General features: G+C 37.0%; 1 protein-coding gene across 4 annotated transcripts in view; it reads left to right on the forward strand.

Annotated features, from left to right (window-relative positions):
• Positions 1-4,359: 4,359 nt before the first annotated feature.
• Positions 4,360-22,431, forward strand: part of ASTN1 (astrotactin 1) — a 508,763-nt gene continuing 490,691 nt past the window's right edge. For all 4 annotated transcript variants that reach the window (XM_051998894.1, XM_051998895.1, XM_051998896.1 and 1 more), the window contains exon 1: positions 4,360-5,218. In XM_051998894.1, the coding sequence (XP_051854854.1) occupies positions 4,912-5,218 (307 nt within the window). In that variant the 5' untranslated portion in view covers positions 4,360-4,911. The remainder of the gene's footprint in view (positions 5,219-22,431) is intronic.

Consider the following 22,431-nt stretch of genomic DNA (forward strand, 5'->3'; position numbering starts at 1 on the left):
AGATATCCATTGGACAACCATTTCAGGATGTTTGAAAGGTTGCTGGAAATATGAAATGGAAGGTCAGAAGAGAAGACAGGGTAGAAAAGGTAAATTTAAGAATTGTCAGCATAGAGCAAAACAAGCAGAACCAGGAATACATTGTACACAAGGACAACAAGAATGTGTGATGATCAACTATGAAAGACTTGGTTCTTCTCAGTAGTTCAGTGACCTGAATCAATTCCAATAGACTTTGGTTAGAAAATGCCATCTGCATCTAGAAAAAAAGAACTAAGGAGACTGAATGTAAATCAACACATGCTATGTTCATTTCTTTTTTCTTTTTTCTCTCTCCCATGGTTTTTCCCTTTTGCTCTGATTTCTCTCTCCCAACATGATTCATAAAGCAACATGTATTAAAAATAAACAAACTTACTACACTGAAAATTAATTGACTAATTAAAAATAGAATTGTCAGCATAACAATGGTCATAAAATCCAGGAGCTCATGGGATCATTAAATGAAATAATAAAGAGGAGGAATCAAAGAGGACACCCATCGCTAAAGGGCACGAACTGGATAGCAAAGAAATAGGGAAGAAATGAGCAAAGAGGTAACAAGAGAAGCAGGATAGAAAGGTGTCTCCAAAACCTAGAGAAGAGAATATCAAAGAGGAAAGACTGATCAATGTGAAAGACTGCAGAGCAGTCACAGATGAGGACAGAGAAAAAGTCACTTGATTTTGCCAGTCGAAATCATTGGTCACCTGGAAAGAGAAATTTCAATTCAATGATAAAAGTGGAAGTCAAGTTGTAAGTGCTTAAGAAGAGAGTGAAAGGAACTTGGAAGCCCCCTTTTTAGATAGTTCTCTCAAATAATTTAGCCTCAAAGGGCTGAAGAAATAAAGGGTGATATCAGGGATGGGAAGATCAAAGGAGAGTGCTTTTTTTTTTTTTTTTTTTTTCCAGGATGAGGGAAACAAGGACATGTTTGTTGATAAAAGGAAATGAACCAGTAGACAAGTAGAAAGGTTGAAAATATATGATAAAGAGGGGATGCCAGCAGAAGAAATCTATTGGAGGATACCTGGAACAGATAGTGGAGTTAGCTTTGGTAAGGAAAAAGGCTATCTCACCATGTCACAGAGATGCGAAGGAGGAGATAATGTCAGAAGGCTTTCAAATGATATGAAATGAGAAGCGGGACCTCATAGTCAATTATTCCTTTATAATATGAGGCAAGGTAAGCTCCTTGAGGCTAACCATTTTTTTTCTTTTTTCTTTTTTCTTTTTGTGTCATTATTTGTGTCTCCAGCATTTAGTAGAGTGACAGGTATATATTAGACACTTCATAAATACTTATTGACAGACATTGTATTGAAATGAGTGACTCCATATTCTAGGATTAGATCATCCTATCATATACTGAACCTAGAAAGAATTTTCACAGTGATCTGTTATAAATAGTGAGCCCCTGAGTGGTTAAATGGTTTGCCGAAGGTCACACAGCTAATAATAGTCAGACTCTAATATTAAACCAAAGACTTCTAACTCCAAACTCATTGTTCTCTCCATTACTTCATGATTGGCTTTATCTGACAGATCTTTGAGGCTATTATTGTGATATTATCCTTTGCCTCATTCCCTCCTTGCATATTCTGCAGTCTGCTCACTGTGGCCTGTGGGATACAGCATTTGGATAACTCAGAGGAAAATTTAGAGATATTCTTGATATCTACTCTTTCCAAAGTCGAAACTTTGTTTCAATCCTTCTGACTTGTTATTGTTGCCATCACTGCCAAATCATATAGTACTTCTGCTGAAACAAAAGTTTGTTCACTTTTGTTTTCACTTTTTTTTTGTTGGAAATATGAAATTACTTTTCCAGCATCCAATCCATGCAACGAACAACTTTACACTTTCCATCAGAAGTTCTGTAAAATATGTCTTCCTGGAATAATCTGATCACCTAAGATCTCTTCACCATTATGTAGACTGATTCCCTTTTTGAATATTCCATGCTTTTTTCAACCCATTAACTTGCATCTCCCCTCTGATTGGAGATAGGGATAGTAGAGCAATAAACTCCCAATGTTTTCTATTCTTGAGGCCTCAAAATTTTGAAGATATCTGTGTTTTCCATTAGCAGTTCTGCTTGGCTTCCAATCAGAGAAGGAGGGTTCCTCCTGGTTTATGCCCCCTTTCCCTTCCTATTAAGCTTGTTTTGTGTACTTTCCCCCCCTCTATTGTTATTGTAAGATCTTTGAGGACAGGAACTCTTTTTTTTTTTTTTTCTTATTTGAATCCATAATTCTTAGTGCAGTACCTGGAATATAGTAGGCATTTTAAAATGCTTATTGAGTTAAATTGAGTCATAAGATGCAATTTCTTTTATGATCCTAAAATGAATAACCAATTCCCCTCTTCCCTATAGGAAATTCACTACATAATACATTTACCTACTATCTACATACATGAAAAATGTCACCCAAAGAGATCCCATCCAGTCCTCAGTATTAAATCTTGAGCTAAAGATGGAATATTTGTAAGATAAACAGCATTTGTTTATGCTGCAATATGAAAACAAAATGAAATCTATCTGTAATAATCTAATAATAAGATGAAAGAGATTTCAAAATATAGGACTTTTTGTACAGAGATATGTAGAGGGTTGAGAGGTAAAAATCCATTCTAGATCTTAAATTTTATCATAACCTGTCTCACCAACATCTCTTTTCTTAATAGCAGAAACGTGCTTGATAATACTATAAATTGGGATTCTAGTGAGTGAAACAAAATGCAAACACTACTCAACAGACCAAAGATAAACTTTGAACTTCGGACAGGAAAGAATGTCCACAAGGAGACTAAAAGCATTTGGAAGAAGGGTAGCTGAGATAATAGTATAATAAATTTTACACTGATGTGTATCTCAACTATTTACTTTTCTAAGTAATCAAGATTTGGGACTTAAGGGGTTTAATCATTTACATCAAAGTAGATTTTGTTAGACTATAAGAATTTTAATAGAGTGTACTTTGTATCAAACCTAAATGCATTTAAGGTATATATATTTGTGGTCCTGATCAATAAAATGGAAGAGTTTTAACTGAATTCTTTCTCCTGGCCTCCTGATTATCACACTCTTCATCTCACTACAGGAGCTGGACTCCAACAGAAATGCATAGTAGTTCAAGTTCCTGAGGGATTGTGAGTGTCATTTACCTTCTGAGAGATTGAGTGTAGGGAGTTGTATTACCTAAGTATTTGGGGAGCACTTTTGCTAGTGATTGACTACAACTTAAGTAACAATTCATTTGTATGTTAGCTGCCAACATACTCAATATGTTGAAAATACTTTATTATGTCTGTCATTCTTTTGAAAAAGGAAGGCTCCGGGGCAGCGAGGTGCCACAGTGGATAGAGCACCAGTCCTGAAGTCAGGAGAAGCTGAGTTTAAATCAAATCTGGCCTCTGACACTTAACACTTCCTAGCTCTGTGACCCTGGGCAAGTCAATTAACCCCAAATGCCTCAGTTAAAAAACAAAAGAAGAATGAAAAAGGAAGGCTATCTAACATTAATGGAAATTAATCTTATGTGGATGATTTCCCCTTCTAGAACACTTGTTAAATATCTTATGCCTATAATTATAAGAAGGATGTTGAGTTAGTATGCACACACGACTATACACACTCAAATATTTCTTTCTGATTTAATATTAATATTTAACATTAGCACAATATTCATATTTGAAAACTTTACTTTTTCTTCCTTTTTTCTCCTCAGATTGATTTTAAAAAAAATCTTTTTTTTTTTCTCTTCCACATTTGCAATCTTAGTGTAGCTACATTTCTTTTCCTGTCAAAAGTATAAGTTCTGGCACCTATACCACACCAAACAATCACCTGCGCATATAGTTTCCCTTAAAAAAAAAAAGAAAGAAAGAAAGAAAGAAAGAAAGAAAGAAAGAAAGAAAGAAAGAAAGAAAGAAAGAAAGAAAGAAAGAAAGAAAGAAAGAAAGAAAGAAAGAGAGTTGAGATAGTCAGACCTGGAGGAAAAACTACAGTCTATTATTTTGCATCACACATTAAGGCTTGCTTTGGGTACCTGAGTAAGAATCACAGCGCCCTCCAAATTCCTTTAAAATGTTCTCCCAAACAATGTTAAATATATTCTCATTCTCATTTTCCTCTACACTCATCTCCCCAATAATCATGTCCAACTGTTGGAGCAGAAATGACAAGATTGGGTAGTTAGCGATAGGAGGAATGTTTAGATACTAAAATAAACTGGAGAGGGTCATCAAAATCATATTTATGGTTCATTTCAAAAATGTCCTTTAAGGAGTGAGAGTGAGTGAGTGTGTGTGTGTGTGTGTGTGTGTGTGTGTGTGTGTGTGCTTGCGCGCTTCGCCTCCACCTAGTCCACTGAGCCATCTGAATGATGCCAGGGGAAGATTTTGCATTGCAAAGTCTGATTGGGAAAAAAAAAAAGCACCAATTCAGGTAGTTAATAGCGGAGTGGGTGCTAGAGCTGGGGAGATGCGAAGGAGAAGGAGCAGCCCAAGCCGTCAGCTCCGGGGCTGACCTGATTCTCTGAAATCCTTAGCTCGCTTTCTCCTTCCTCTCGCCTGCCTTCCCCCTTTCGGGTCTTTGCTGTCCCCCCGTGTTTTCTCTTTTTAGTGCTCGCAGCCCTGAAAACAAAGAAATCCGGCTCTGGGTGCATCGGGGCTCAGCCGGTGAGTGTACCTCACCAGGGAGGCAAGCGGGCTGCGGCTCTCCTACCCCTGGACCAAGGCTTTCCCCGCTCGGGGTCCACATCTCCTCCCAAACCCCCCACCTCCTCCCCTCCCTCCCTCTATCCCTCCCTTCGCTTCCCTTCCTCCCCCACCATCTCAGCGCTGGGAGGAAGGCGAACGACGCTCAAGATGGCTTTAGCCCGGCTCTGCGCCCTGCTCGCCTGCTGCTGGATGCCGGCGGCTGTGCTGGCTACCGCCGCCGCCGCCGCGGCCGGCGGAGGAGGAGGAGACGGGGACCCATCCAAGGAGCTGGAGTGCAAGCTGAAAAGCATCACAGTGTCGGCGCTGCCCTTCCTGCGGGAGAACGACCTCAGCATCATGCACAGCCCCTCGGCCTCCGAGCCCAAGCTCCTGTTCTCGGTGCGCAATGACTTCCCCGGGGAAATGGTGGTTGTGGACGACCTGGAAAACACAGAACTCCCCTACTTCGTGCTGGGTGAGTCCCCGGGGAGGCCCCTTCCTCCCAGCCCCCACTCTCGCTCTATACATATACACACTGATGCGCGCACACACATACACACACGCACACACACACACACACACATACACACACACACACACCCACTCGCTCGCGAGCTCGTTGCGATCTGCCCCCCCCCCAACATTGCTACCTTAATAGATCCGCCCCGCTACTGTCTTCTCCACACCCATATGCAACAAAATCGCCTGTACGTAAGAGCTTTCCCTACCTCCAACCAGAACACTCTTTCCCCACAGTAACAGCTCCTTCTGCCCCCCCCCTCCCCCCGCACCTCTTCCCCTCAAAGGACACATACTCGGAGTCTTCATATAGCCAACTTCCAGCACTGCGACCTCTCTGGATAGGTGGCTACTGGCAGGGCATTTTCTGTATGCCCCGTGGCATCAGACCACTCACAGCAGTAATGCCCCTTTCCTGACACTCCCTAGCTACCATAGTCTCGACCTCTCCTTCTCCATCAATTCACACTAGCACGAGATTTCTTGAGTGTGTCCCAAACCTTGCTGTTCTTCATCACTTTAGTAAGAATCCACAGGCCAAACTCTACCAGACAAAATTACTCTTTGCTTTGCTTCTCAGAAGCCCTCGCCCTTTTATTGCCATGTGATCAGTCTTGCTTCCATTCACTTAGCTGTAGTTTTCTTTATCCTGGTTTTCCATTTGAATCAAAAGTCCAGTCTCCAAAACGGATGGGAACATACACCTGACTCATCCAACTATAATCTGTTGATGACCACTTCTTCACACACCTTCATAACCCTAAGCTACAGCAACAATTGATTCAAATAAGCTGATCTTTTTTTGTACCACACTCTAACATAGGCATAAATCTCAGCTTTCCTGTATGCTAAATGAACTTAAGTGAAGAGCAGAATGAAATATTGATTTATACTCATTCTTTCTCCTGATGATCACATCCCACTCCACCCCCATCTCTCAGCTTACAAAACTCACTCATATAAAAGCACATCAACAATATCTTTAATCTCTTTTCCAACATCCACACTGTATGGACTTCAACAATGTTTGCAACTTATTAGTCCATTTTGAAGAGGGTCACAAAAAACAGAATCCTGTTTATGTGACTCACTCAACTAAAATGACTACAACTTCATCTTTCTCCTCATTAGGCTACATGCCTGTCATCCCACTCCTCACTAGGCAACATCCTGTCATTTTCCAATCCAAGTGAAAATTCCAATAATTTAGTATCCCCATTCTTATTAAACCAAGGGAAAAAAAATTCAAACTCTACATCATGTATGCTCTCAACTCACAGCAAACACTAAATATCCCACAGACTGTTTCAATGGCATAAGGACCTTCCCAGCCAAAGTTCAGTTTGTATGAACATGCCTTGTAAGTTGGCTCCGTATAAGCAGTGAGGCACGCTGTATGCTTTTTAGCACCTCCCACTCCCACTCCTATCTCTAAAGACACCTTTATTTCCAAAATGGCAAATCACATTCATGAAAACCATATGGAATATGGAGGAGTAAAACTTTTATTTCCTGGATGGAAGTCAGTGATCTCATAAATTGCCCACCCTTTCAAAAAAGTGGATTTCAAACTCTCAGGTTCAGCATGGTGGGGACCAATTTGGTCCAACCAAATCTTTTTACTGGTATTTTTTGGTTTTAATGGGGGGAAAAGTTGAGTTATAGCTTGCAATGGAAACCTTGTAGATTCATCTGTCTTTGAACCCATTCCTATCTGTATTGAATACTGAGTTGCAGGAGTAATTAAATGGGTAGTTGTGACTCTGGCAACAGCATGATGAGGTGCAGGTGTATCAGTTCATTACATTATATGGCATGTGGTGGAGGAAATGGGGGAGCAATAATGTGTATGCAGAGTTTCTACTCTTGGCTGAGTACTTTAGTGTTAACTGTGCATGAAGTAGGCCTTGGACATTTTGTGAAAGGAAGGAGCCAGGGTGACTGGGGTGCAGAATGCTTATTCTTGAATCCCAGAGCCAAGGCCCAAGGCCATGAACTGCCAACCATAATCTCTAGTATATAATGAAAGGTTAGATGCAAGAAAATGGGCTCTCTGAACCTCTGTACAATGCTGCTCAGTGTAGAGGCCTGATGGAGTAGCTATGGTAACCTGCTATCCTAGCCTTTATATCACTCCTCTTTCACTGTGAGTCTGGTTATACTTTTTGGCAAACACCCATTTCTTTTTCCCTTTTCTAAAAGTCAATAATATGCCTTCTTGTGTATGGGGGTGCCAACATCCATCATACTAAGTTTGATATTTTACACAGGGCATAAGTCATCATGTGAGGTGGGAATGTGTTAATTTGAAAATTTAGACCCCTTCACTCTAGCAAATACCAGAGGGGCAAGAAGGGCTACATATAGCTTCATTTTGAGGAATTGCCTGCCTGAACCATTGATCTTTCGTTAGCTTTTTACAACTATTAGAAGAATTCAAATCAAACAGTAAGTATTTATTGAAAACCCACTTTCTAATAATGCACATATAGATAATAAGGCATGAACTCCTGTTCTTAAGAGGCTTATAATCTAGTTGGGATAGACAGGACTGACATGTGAAGCAAGATAATAATCAAAAACAAGCAGATTCCTTTTTAACCCTTCAAAATATCTGTGATTTTATCCTTATCCATCAAGGCAAATTCCAAGCTATACCGCCATATCTTATGAAATATTTTTCATGAGTTTCTGTGGTAAAAATCTTAATTCCATCCAATAAGCATTAATTAAATGACAACTGTATTCTTGGTTTTATATATTGGTTTGTTGTCTTCCCCACTTAGAGTGTGAGCGTCTTGAGAGCAGGCATTATCTTCCTTCTGTTTGTCCACAGTGTTTAGCACAGTATCTGGCACATAGCAAATGATTAACACATGTTTAATGATTATTGATTGAACAATATAAACACTTAAAAAATTCCTGTTTTCAAGAAGTTTCCCTCTGAGATTATGTTCCATTGACCATATATAAACACCTTGTTTGTATGTAATTGTTGGTGTGTTATTCCTCTTCCCATTACCCCCATTGGAATGGGAGTTCCTTGAGGACAAGGATCAGTCTATTTTGCATGCAGCAAAAGCTTAATTCATGCTAATTAGTGATAGATAGATAGATTGATTGATTGAAATAAGGGGACAAGGAAAGGCTTCCCATAAGAGACAGTGCCTGAATTGTTCTTTGAAGGAAGCTAAGAATTGTGGGAGGTGGAGGTGAGAAAATAATGCAACTTCAATATGGGATACAGTTAATGGAAAGGCACAAAAGGAGAGCTATGAAAGGCTAAATTCTAGGAACACCTAATAGGTAGGCCCAGGTCCATTGGGATAGAACTTTGATTGGGTGAAAGACAATAATAATTTTTAATCATTTATTGGGAAGGAATTGATGAGCTTAAAAAAAAAAACTAAATTAGCAAAGCAGGGAAGAAACCAAATGCCTGATCTGTTCTCAAAGGATTTCTACCATAATTCTTGGTATGTTCAAATTTGGGAAATCAAATCACCTAAAGTCATATCTATATTATTATGAAATAAGGGACTAAAATTTTAAGGCAGAAAGTCTATATATAATCCAATTATATGGTATAGATTGTATAGGAGCAAGACATTAATTTCTTGAAAAAAGTGAGATTTGACATGGATCTTGTAGAATGAATGGAGAGAAAGGGGGGGAAATTAAGATGGAATCTAGGTAGTGTACTAGATAGAAAGCCGTATCTGGAATCAGGAAGAACTGAGTTTAAATCCAGATTCAGACAATTCTTAACTCACTGTCCCTGGTTAAAATATTTTAAGCTCTATCTGCCTCAGTTTCTTCAATTATAAAATGGAGGTAATAAGAGCACTTATTTCCCAGGATTATTGTGAGGATAAAATAACATAATTGTAAAACACTTTTTAAACCTTAAAGTTGTCCATAAAGCTAGCTATTATTGTTAAACTGGAGGAAACCATCCAAGGAAAGATATAGACATAAACAGAAGTCTGAGATATGTGTGTGATACTAAAGAAAACGACTAGGGTATAGGCAAGGGTTCATAATTTCCTAGATTATGGAAGGGGTCAGGCTAAATAATTCAGACAATAAAGGACCAAGGAAGGGTTTTTTGCTCAGGATTATTTCACACTCTGGGAAACATTCAGCAAAATCATTCTAAGTCTAGTGTTCTTGGTTAAGTCCTAGACGTTATCCTTAGTCCTGGAATGAATTTCTGTTTGTTTTTCTGTTTATTCTTTGTGAAAGAATGATGTAAAAAAAAATAGGTTGAATTTGAATTGAAAGCAAGTCACTTAGTGATCACTCCCAAATTGAATTTGGGAGGAAATTTTCTTTATTGTTCCCCTTCTGCTACACCAATGTTTTCTATCCATGTTTTTGGGATGGTTTGTATTTATTTATTTATTCATTTTAACATTACTTCCCTGTCCCTAGTTATTTCAGGAGACATTAGAAAAATATTGAGAAATTCTCTATACAAAGATAATTGTGTTCTGCTTTGATATTGAAGAAGCTAGCAGAGTTAATTACAAAAAAAAAAAAAAAAGCTGTTACAATTTTAAGAATTTGTAAAATTTTTAATTTTTATTTTTTTCCAGTTTTTGCTCAAGTCTTGTATATGTCAAATAGAACGTTTATTAAGGGCTTAATGTATGCCAGGAACTGTGATTAATACTAAAAATGCGATTATGAACACCAAAAAAACTTTACTTTTAAGTACTTTACTTTATATTCTAATGAAAGAAGATAACATATAAATGGAAAGTGGAAGAAAAAGCCAGAGAGTTGGGTGGGGAGTGAAACAAATTATGTGATATAAGTTTTGAGGTTTAACTTGGAGTATGTCATAAGTTACCTCCTCTAATATTAGGATAGTTTAGACTCAAATCTCAATCACCACTTTTTGGAGGGAGCATTTTCTCTATCCCACTATTCTCTGTTGTCTTCTCTCCTGTTTCTGGTGTAGAAAGAACATTGTACCTTTGTGGTACCAAGGAAAAATTACTGATTTTGGAAATGAAGGATCTGGGTTCATGTCATTAGTTTTGTCATATATTACTCATGTGACCCTTCCTCCACCCCCATCTTCTTCCTCACTTTAGTTTATTCAACTATATGATAAAGAGATTAGACTAAGTAAACTCTAAACTCCCTTAAGCTCTAAGATCCTATGCATTCTTCTGGATTTTATCTACCTAAGTTGTTCCTCTTGACTCTTTTTTTATTATCTTTTTTTTTCTGATTTAATGTTTTATTTTCCCCAGTTACATGTAAAACTTTTTTTTTTACATTTTGACTTACAGACCCTTCCTCCCTCCCCAACCTCACTTCCATTTAGGAGGCACATGTGAAGTTATGTAAAACATTCCCATAAGAGACATGTTGAGAAAGAAAACATTAATCTCCTCCCACCTCCCCCAAATAAAATCCTCAAGAAGAACAAAGTAAAAAAAAAATATGCTTCAATCCATATTCAGATACAGTTAGTTCTTTTCTGGGTATAGATAGCATTTTTCATCATAAGTCCTTTAGAGTAGTTTTGGATTCTTCTGTTGCTGAGCTTTGTACACAATACATTTTACTTTGCATGAATTCATGGATAATTTTCTAGGTTTTTCTGAGAGCTTCCTGCTCCTTGTTTATCATAGAACAATATTATTCCATCATAATCACATACCACAATTAATTCATCCATTCCCTAATTGATAGACATCCCTTCAATTTTCAATTCTTTACTTTGGGGGGAAAAAAAACTTATGTAAATATTTTTGTCCATATAAGTTCTTTTTTCTTTTTAAAAATCTCTTGGGATACATGTTTAGTAGTGGTATTGCTGAAGATCAAAAGCCTTTTGGGTATATTACCAAATTACTTTATTACTCTATTGAATGTTTGAATCAGTTCATAATTTCACCAACAATGCTTCAATGTCTCATTTTCCCCACATTTCCTCCAACATTTGTCATTTTCTTTTTCTAGCCCATTAGCCAGTCTAATAGACATGAGGTAATATTTCAAAATTATTTTAACTTGCATTTCTTCAATCAATAGTGAATAAGAGTATTTTTAAAATTTGGTTGCAAATCGATTGGTTAATTTATCTGAAAATGTTCATATTTTTGTTCACATTTCAATTGGGGAATGGCTATTAATTTATTATTATTTTTTAATAAATTTGACTCAGTTCTCTATATGTTTGAGAAATGAGGCCTTCATCAGAAGTACTTCAAAATTATTTTCACGATTACTATTGCTAACTGTACCCCCCATTTCTATTTTATATTTTCGTTCACTCTGTCCCGTCTCAAGTGTTTGGCTTCTGAACATCCACTCCCCCAGTATCGCCTCCCTTTTATCACTCTCCTCCTTCTTATATACCCTTTTCCTCTTTTATTTCTATAGGGCAAGCTAGATTTCTATATAAAGTGTGCATTTTGTTTCCTCTTTGAGACAATTCTGATGAGAGTAATGTTTATTCACTCCCCTTTCCTTTATTTTCTTCCCTTATAAGTATCATCCTCCAATGTAGGAATGTAAACAGATTAACTTTATTATTAATCTGTTTACATTCCTACATTGGAGGATGATACTTATGATTTCTTTGTTCTGATTACCCCTTTATACTTCTCCTGAGTTCTATATTTGAAAGGCAAATTTTCTATATAGTTCTGGTCTTTTCACCATGAATGCTTGGAAGCCCTCTATTTCATTAAATATCCATCTTTTCCCCTGTAAGATTATATTCTGTTTTGGTGAGTAGATGATTCTTGATTATAATCCCAGCTCCATTGCTCCCTGGAATATCTTTTAATGTAGAAGCTGCTAAATCTTATGTTATCCTGACTGTGACTGCACTATATTTGAATTGTTTCTTTCTGTATGTTTGCAATATTTTCTCCTTGACCTGGAAGTTCTGGAATTTTGTCACAATATTCCTGGGAGTTTTCATCTTTTAACTTTTTCAGTAGGTGATTGGTGGATTCTTTTAATTTCTATTTTATCCTCTGGTTCTATAATATCAGGACAATTTTTATTTTTTATTTTTTGTGCTGAGGCAATTGGAATTAAGCCATTTCCCCCCGGGGTTACACAGCTAGGAAGTATCAAGTGTCTGAGGCCAGATTTGAACTCAGGTTTTCCTGACTGCAGGGCTGATGCTCTATCCACTGTGCCACCTAGCAGTTATCTATAATTTCTTGAAAGATATTGTGTAGGCTATTTTTTGATCAAGCTTTCAAGTAGTCCAATAATTTAAAAATTATCTTCCTGGATCTATTTTCCAGGTCGGTTGCTTTTTCAATGAGATATTTTCATTGCTTTCTATTTTTTTTTTCATTTTTTTGGTTTTGTTTTCCTTTTTTTTTCTTGATTTCTCATAAAATCATTAGCTTCCTCTATTCGTTCAATTCTAATTTTCCCCATTTTTTTATTAAAGCCTTTTATTTTCAAAACATATGTATCAATAATTTTCAAAATTCACCCTTGCAAAACCTTGTGTTCTAAATTATTTTTCCTCCCTTTCCCCACCCCCTTCCCTAGATGGCAAGTGATTCAATATATATTTAACATGTGCATCAATTCAAATTTTTAAGAATTATTTTCTTTGGTGAGCCTTTGTACTTCATTTCCTCATAAGGCATTTTCCTCACTGGATTTTTGTACATCCTTTTGCACCACTCTCATTTCTTTTCCCAGTTTTTCTTCTATCTCTTTTACTTGATTTTCAAAATCCATTTTAAAATTCCTGTCTTTCCTGGCCTGAGACTAATTTTTATTTTTCTTAGAGGTTTTGAATGTAGTAGTTTTGATTTTGTTATCTTCTTTTGAGTGTGTGTTTTGATCTTCCTTATCACCATAGGAACTTTCTATGGTCAGAATCTTTTTCTGTTTGCTCATTTCCCCAGTCTATTTATTACTTGAACTTTTAACTCTTCATTGAAGTAAGACTCTGTTTCCAGGGCAGAGGATGCAATGTTTCATGCTTCAGGGACTTTGTGCAGCTGTTTCTGGAGACCAGTAAGTTTGCAGTTCTTCCAAGATGGTATGATCCAAGAAGAAGTATGTTTATTATTCTCCTGGTCTTTGGTTCCTATAGCACTCTATTCTATCCTGGAACTATGAGGAGCATCCCTGTTCCATTGTGGCTGTAAGGTGTAGTGTATTAGTGCAGCTCCTCACCCTGGAACTGTGAGCCAGAACTGCATTTGGATCTGAGTGTGAGCAAAGCAACAGAGTCCTGTCTCAGTGCTAGCAAAGAGACTCCTGTAATCTTCTAATTGGATGTTTGGCAGTTTTTTCATGTGTGGGTTGAGACCTCTAGAAGCTGCCACCACTGCCACTGCTGCTGCTGCCACCACTGATGTTTCCGTGGCTTCCAAAGACCATTCCTGGTTTGCTGGGGCTCTTCTTACACCCTACTGTGACAAATTTTTCCTGATGACTTTTCAAGTTGTCCTTGGTGTCTGTGGGCTGAAAGGTCTAGAAACTGCCATTGCTGCCAATGAGTCAGAGATCCCAAGGTCTGCTCCTGTGCTGACGTGGCCTGTGCTGGACTGGATTACATTTTTACTCTAGTACAATAAACCTTTGCTGCTGACCTTATAAGTTATCTTTGGCTGGAAAATTGTTCCATTCCATATTTTGATGGGTTCCGACACTCTAAAATTTGTTTAGATTCATTTTTTAAAAGTATTTGGAGGGTTTGGGGGGAAAGTTGGGTAAGTCCCTGTCACTGCTCTTTCTTTTCACTGTGCCTTTCCCAGTCCCTTTGATTTTTGAGGAAAATTTGGAAGCTTGGGATGAAAGATAGATTACTACAAGGGAAAGGTTTCCTCCTTCTTTCCATGCTCAGTTATGGTTGGACTCTGTATAGTAAAAGTGAAGCTTGGCTCCTTTGCTGGTCCAGGTGGGATGCTAATGCTATCCATATTTTAGATGATCAAATTCTTTAGCTTGATTCTCTGGTCATTTTTCTCAGAAGTGTCTTCAGATGCCCAGAAGATTTCTAGTCTAACCTATTCCTTACAATAATATAGATCTTGGAGGCTCATATCCTAAAGAGATCTCTTCCAGAGGTTTCCCTTAAACCTCCTAAATTCCTATCCCTACCACCAATGTACATCAACTGGGATATAAAATAATTCAATAAAGTTTGCAAAACGGTGACCAGGCTAGGTGCTGTAGGAGATATAAAATCCTTACCTTTGAAGAGTGTATTATAGAGTTGAAAGACAAGTTATAGATACATGAAAAATAAATTATCACCCAGATCTTCTCTCATTATTTACTATCATTGTGATCATGGGTCATTTCTTCTCTGTGGAACTCAGTTTCCTCATGTGAAAAAAGAGTAGATGATTTCTGAGGTTGTCCGTTTCTGAATCTTACAAACACCAGAAAAAACAGTATTTATTATAAAATTAGATGCCTTCCCAAATTGATTGTTTTGGGTTAACTGTTGTGTTGTTTGTTTATGTTTTTAAAAAATGGGAAAAAAATCTCTTGCCATCATTCTCACCGTTTGACAGCTTTCTATATGCTATGCCATATTGCCATAGTGTCACAGGGCAGTTGAACTAGGTCTTAGGACTAAAGAGGCAGCATTTTTTTTTTTTTTTGTATCGCATAATAGTGAGTATGGCTTCTTAAGGGACCTTAACAATTTTAATTGAATTTATTTTTAAAATTTTTTAAAATTAATTTTATTTCATTATTTTTACTTTTATTTTTTAAAGAATAGTGTGCTGATTTGTTACTTTTGTTTCTAATAGAATGATGGAAAAATCACTTTTACAGACAGAGTTGTTGGCATATGAAGCAAATGTTTTTGTAATACATAGAATGGAAAGACTGCTTGCACTCTGGAATGATCAGAGAAGGCCTCAGAAAGTAGATAAGTCCTGAGATGAGCTTTTGAGTATGGGTAGAAATTGACTAGGCAAAGATGATTTTTCCCGTTAGGGTTCTATGTACTTCAAGTATCATTATTCTAGGAGGATATGGGTGTTCCCACCAATGATCAAAATTACAGCCTTATATAATTATGTAGATAAACCTTGGGATTTCTATGGCAAATAGTAATATCAAGACCATCACCACCACCACCACCATCATCATCCTCACCATCACAAGCATCATCATCATGCTGTGGTTATTCTGGTGTTAAGCCTCTCCAAATTTATCTAGGCTAGTTCCTGCATCATAAAATTCCAGTTTATCATTTGATTTATACCTGGAACCTTTCAAATCTGGCAGAACCTTCCAGAATTTATGCTCCACAGTCATAGGCTTTGTGAACATAGGATCAATCCGCCAAACTGCTTTAATCTCTGTATGCTTATCTAATCACTTTGTCTCTTTATATTGATGGCGTCACTTAGGGATATTTTGCTGACAATGTCAAAAATAAAACATTGGAGAACTGGTAGAACTCCATCCGTATTGATATAAAGATTTGACAGAGACTCAAAACTATACTATGAAGCAGCAGTCATCAAAACCATTTGATACTGGCTAAGACAAAATATTTGATCAGTGGAGTAGGTTAGACTCATAGGACACAATATCAATCACTGTAGTAGTGTAGTGTTTGATAAGGCCCAAAACCCCAGCTTCTGGGATCAGAAGTCAGTATTTGACAAAAATTGCAGGGAAAATTGGAAAATACTATGACAGAAACTAGGCTTTTGACCAACACTTAATACCCCATACCAAAATAAGATTGAAATGGGTTTATGATTTAGATATAAAGAGTGATACTCTAAGCAAATTAGGAGAATAAAGAATAAAGTCTACCTCTCAGATCTGTGGAGAAGGAAAGAATTAATGGTAAAATAAGAACTAGAGAACATTATGAAATGCAAAATGGATAATTTTGAGTATATTAAATTAAAAGATTTTTGTGCAAACAAAACCACTGCAGACGAGGTTAGAAGGGAAGCAGAAAACTGGGAACAAATTTACATCTATGGGTTCTGATAAAGGCTTCATTTCTAAAACATATGAAGAATTCACTCAAATTTATAAGAATACAAACCATTCTCCAGTTGTTAAATGGTCAAAGGATATGAGCAGACAATTTTCAGACAAAGAAATTAAAACCATTTCCAATCACATGAAAAAATACTCTAAATCACTATTGATCAGAGAAATGTAAATTAAGACAAATTTGAGGTACCACTCCACAACTCTTAGGTTGACTAAGATGACAGGAAAAGATACTGATAAATGTTGGAGGGGATGTAGGAAAACTGAGACACTGATACATTGGGAGTTATAAACTGATCCACCCATTCTTGAAGAATAATTTGGAACCATGCCCAAAGAGTTATCAAAATGTGCATACCCTTTGGTCTAACAGTGACTCTAATGAGTCTGTATCCCAGAGAGATTCTAAAAAAGGAAAAAGGACACATGTGCAAAGATGTTTGTAGCAGTCCTTTTGTAGGGGCAAGGAACTGAAAACTGAGTGGACAACCATCAGTTGGGGAATGTGCAAGTCCTGATGTGTTGTATAGGAAATGACGTTTTTGGTGGGTGGAGACAAAGGAGTGGGAAACTTGCACAAAGAGTGGGCGGGGGCCATTCTTTCTCCAAGTATATATATTAATAGAGTATGGTCCAATTACTATTTAGCTTCATGTGCTTGGGACCTCAGTGTATCAACCTAAGCCTCAGCCCATTACAGGAAAGAGCCATCTGCATCCTGAAAGAGGACTATGGGGATGAAGTGTGGATGACAGCATAGTATGTTCATCTTTTTTGTTATTGTTTGCTTGCTTTTTGTTTTCTTTCTCATTTTTTTTCCCTTTCTGATCTGATTTTTCTCATGCATAATAAATGTGGAAATATACATAGAAAAATTGCTCGTGTTTAACCTATATTGGATTACTTGCTTTTTAGGGGAGTGGTTGGAGGAAAGGGAGGGAAAAAAATTCAGAACACAAAATTTTGCAAGAGTGAATATTAAAAATTATCTTTGCACATATTTTGACAATGAAAAAGCTATTATTTTTAAAGAAAAAAAGAAAAGAAAAAATTAAAAAGATTTGCCAGAGGTAGAGGTGGTATTTGTAGCAGTGTCTGTCTTATCAGGTATCTAAGACTAAGGAACTTTCCTGACCCACTGTGAGAAAGTATAGTGTAAGGGTTAGACACAGCTGAACTTGAATTCAGGAAGACCCACGTTAAATACTAATCCTACTTCAAATGCTTATTAGAAGTACAGGCCTGAACAAATCACTGCACTTATTGGATCTTGGTTTCCTCAGCTATAAAATGAAGGGGTGGATTAGATTGGTTCCAAGGTCCTTTTCAGCTCATATCTGTGATCCTATGATATTTCAATCACATGATTCTTGGTCACTAGGCAATGCCCTATCTCTTCCACATCCTTATATCTCTTCAACTTTTCACTCAACATTTCCTGATGATTTCTATTCTTCCCCCTAATACAGATGGTAGATTATGATAAAGTGATGCTTATATGGAAATAAAAACAAACAAACAAACAAAAAACTTCTACTCCGTGCCTGGTTTGGCACTAAAATAAAATAGCCTTGGGCTTCTAGGTATTTAGATTCTATAAGGCAGACAACATATATCTGTGCATACCTCCACATCACTCATCTTTCAGTAATAGGAGTGGAGATGGGGAATTAGCAGGGCAGAAAGACTGTTTTTCTTTTATTGCCTTGTTGCTATCTAGTAGGAGTCTTGTTCTATTTTTAAGAAGAATAAAATAAACCCAGAAATTCTAATATTATGCAGGGCTAGTCACTTAAAAATGGAAAACCTTTTGTGAATTCTGTCTGAAGTCTTCATTTATTCTTTTTTTCATCAAGGGTGATGTAGTGAGTGGCCCCAAACTCCCCACTACTTCCTTTCTAATACTTTCTAATACATCTGTACTTTCAATAGTTGTGCTACTGGCCCTTCTATAACTCTCAGTACATTGTTCTCATCCTAACTGCTTGTCCTGTGCAGAGCTTACTATTTTGAGATAGGAGTTCATTCAGGGACTATGAGACTCTGAGGACACAATCTTGAATTCGAAGACATCCTTCATTGTTCTGCATATGAATCCCTCTCTCCCTTTCATAAGCTGTTGTGAGGCTTAGGAATTTAGAACTGGGAGGGACATTAGAGGTCCATTCCTTTTATTTCACAGATGAGGAACTGAGATAATGACAAGTCCAATGTCACATATTTAATAAGTATCTGGGGGGCGGTGAACAAAGGTCATCTTAACTTTCCAATGCCCTACCCACTCAACTTTTTGCAATGGGTGTAGGAATGAGGGGTTAGCAGAAATTAGTAGGATAGTATCACTGTAGAGTGTGATCTCTTTGAATCTTTCCCAAAATTCAAATATGTCATCATCAGTTAACACATAACTTTAATCCTACTACAATTTTTGATTGGGTTGGGAATGAAGCAGGAATCCACCTAAAGGACCCAGCAGTGAGTGATGCCCAACTGCTGATTTAACTGTCCCAGATTGGGGAGGTAACAGAGAAAGTAACAAGAAAGAGGGTTCAGTTGAGATTCTCCTTTGAAGTGAAGCATCAGGATGGTTGTGCTTATTATAAGCAAAATTGAGAACTGATCAGATTTACTGTGGACCCTGAGAATCCGAAGGAGAAGGTAATGCCTGAACAAAAAGAAATAAACATTTTAAAAAAGAGATATATATATATATATATGTGTATATATATATATACACATATATATATATAATTTCATTATCTTCACATATCTATATTATATATATATAATATATAAAAGATATCTATATCTATATATCTAAAAGATATAGATTATATTATATATATATATACATATATATATATATAATTTCATTATCTTCACATCAGCTTTGGAAGGTATTCTTTTCCATTTTGCAAATGAGAAAATTCAAAGAATTTTGTTGACTTACTCATGATCATACAATTAAAAATCTTCAGAAGTTGGATACTTGCAATAGCTATCTTTAAGAATTATGAAGCAAGCATTTTGTAAATGCCAAAGTGCTATCTAAGTGTGAGTGCTAATTGTTATTATTAATACTTATATCAAAACACTATAAAGTGCAGTATAAGCAGGAGCTATTATAATCATTAATCAACAAATATATATTAAAGGCCTTATCTGAATAAGTCCTTAAAATGATGATGATGATGATGATGATGGAAGAGGAGGAAGAAAGAGTGGTATTTTTGATAGACCTTAATGATGGATAGGATTTCAATTCATTTGAATATAGAAGGAAGTCCTCTTGGAAGGACTGTAATCTATAATTCTAACTATATATATGTGTGTGTGTGTATACATATATATACACATATATATCTATATATATATGTATATACTTATGAAGCAATTCTAGCTATACAAGGACAGTGATAATTATGAAGCTTGTGTGATGGGGGAAGGGGAGATTTCCCTATGTGTTGGCAAAGTGAATGCCTATTTACAAATAATCCCACTCTCCTTATTTTAACAGCAAAATATATGTACAGAGAAGGAAAATCATGAAAGTAAATGTGGTACTTAGTTTTTAAATATTGGAGATTTAAAAAAATTATGACTGGAATTCAACAGGATTACATTATTATAAAGCGATAGTACTACCTATTTTGCATTCAGGATTCGCCAAAGGCTTCTTTGACCTTAATTTTGACTCTTTTGTCCTATAGTATTCTTCGGTAAAGCAATACAAATTAGGAAATGTGACACTCCCAAACATATTCATTCATTCCAATATTAATTCTCGTTGGTTTCCAGAGAGCTTCAAGAATGTTTTTAGGCATTTTGAAGGCATAATTGGGTTCAAATTCTATCTGAGATACTTATTAATTGTGTGTCTCTGGACAAGTGACTTAAGGTCTTTGGGTCAATTTATTCATCAGCAAAATGGAAATAATAAGCATACCTACCTGTGGTGAGCTTTTTCTTCTCAAAAAGCAGCCAGGTGATAAAAGTTCAGATCTTTTATTATTTCCAATATAGCCCGGTTAGCTTAGAGGCCTATCTCTCTGCTTGGTTCCAAGAGCTCTCTCCAAATGTCTTTAAATCCAAAGGTCTGGTCCTTCAGCCTCTGCCTCTGCTTTCTTCAGCCTCCAGCCAGCTCCAGTCTTCATGTCATTCCGGTGAAATCTCGACTTGTAGCGTCTTCCTCTCTCTGAAGGACTCTCCGACTGGCCCATTGGCCTATTTATGCTCCTTCCAGAGAGAGGGATTATGGGTAGTTCTACTTAGTACCTTGTTTCAGGTTCTGCCCAAAACATCTTCTTGTAAGATTAGATCAACTCTAATTACTTAGCAGTTAGTAAGGATTCCAACACCTACCTTCCGGGGTTATTATAAGGATTGAATGAGACAACACATTGATGTTTGAAAATCTTAAAAGTACTATGGAAACACAAGTGATCATCGTTGTTGTTACTGTTGGTGGTGATGGTGTTAATAGTAGTAGTAGTAGTATGGTAATGCTTCTGGTTCCTACTACCCCCTTTCTAATGCATACACTTTCAATAGTTGTGCCTCTGACCCTTCTATGCCATCTGTACACTGTCCTCATCCTTACCCCATTGTCTGTGTAGAGCCTACTATTTTGAGATAGAAGTTCTCTCAGAGACCATGGAGCTATCCCAGGGACTCTGAGGACACTGGCTGGTGTTCTAAGACATCCTTCATTTCTTTGCATCTGAGTAAATTCCCTCACCTACCTGGGAAAGCTTGCACCTGCACAGAGCTTCCATGTGGTTAGTTAGACAAATCAACAGATGGGCAGATAGATCTAGCAACAATAGATGCCTCTGTCTCTATTGAAACAGGCCCCAGAGAGTTGCAGATTTTCCAAATCTTCCAAGCCGTTGAGAACCAAAGATAGTGACTTTATTCCTCTAGAGTACTTACGAATCCTTCATCTTAACTGTGTATAATATATTCTGATGGATGTAGCAAGTCTTTATTCTTAAAAGAAGCAGCACAGTGTGATGGGAAGCACTATGGATTTGACATCAAAGGAGTCTTTGGATTTCAGCCCTGCCAATTACTACCTGAGTAACTGAGTAAGATATCTGACCAATTGACTTCTTTATGCCTCAGTTCCCTCATATGTTAAATAAAAGAATTATAGATGAATGCTAAGGTTTTTTGAAACTCTAAATTCTGATCCTCAGAAAATGATCATTTATTTCAATATCTCATTAATATTTGGTGAATGAATATTTAAGAGCAATTCCAAAGGAAGTAATATTGATGCTCATGGTGAAAGTGAGAGAAGTTGTATAAAAGCTGTTGAATTAGTCTTTAGAAGAGAAAGAGAGAGAATGAAAACAGACACTACTAATTCAGAACAAGACTGGAGAGGGAGCAAGATTTTTTAGAGTTCCTTATGACAGGCCAGGGAAACTATATTTCTCTGTGAATGCCTGAGAAATGTGAAAGAACACTGCCTTGGATGCATCATGAAGTAATTTTGGAAACTAGTGCCCTATAAATATCTGCATTGAGCATTATTATAGCATGACCTTATGAAGTTTCCTCTGGGCAAATCCACATCACAAAGGTGGAATTTTGATACAGTAGCAAAGGCAATGATACTGGAGGCAGAGGACCTGGATTCAAATCCTTCCTCTGCTTTTGATTATCTGTATAACCTTAGAGAAGTCACTTAATTAACTTTCCTGGACCTTAATTCCTTATCTTAGATATGAAGCTATTAGGCCTCTAAGATTCATCCATTCTAGCTAACCTGCTATGCTGCTGGGGACTTTCAATTATTAACTAGACAGCTTTGAGCACAGAGCACAAGACTTAGATTTAGGAAGATTTGAATTTAAATTTTGTCTCAGTCTATTTGGTTTTCTCAGGAGATAACCAAATGACAAGTGGTGAGCAGAATTACATTTGTCCAGTCTCATAAATACTTATAGTTCCCTGCTTCAATAATCTTTGTTAAAAGTCTGCCCCATTCTAGGGTGGTATTAAAGAGAGAGAGAAAGGGAGGGAGGAGAGGGGGTGAAGAAGAGAGAGAGAGAGAGAGAGAGAAAGAGAGAGAGAGAGAGAGAGAGAGAGAGAGAGAGAGAGAGAGAGAGAGAGAGAGAGAGAGAGATTTTGCTAGCGTTAACCCCAACATTACTTCATTGCTATTCATGTTAGGTC

Source organism: Antechinus flavipes, chromosome 4, assembly GCF_016432865.1.
Source record: "Antechinus flavipes isolate AdamAnt ecotype Samford, QLD, Australia chromosome 4, AdamAnt_v2, whole genome shotgun sequence".
Lineage (NCBI taxonomy): Eukaryota > Metazoa > Chordata > Mammalia > Dasyuromorphia > Dasyuridae > Antechinus > Antechinus flavipes.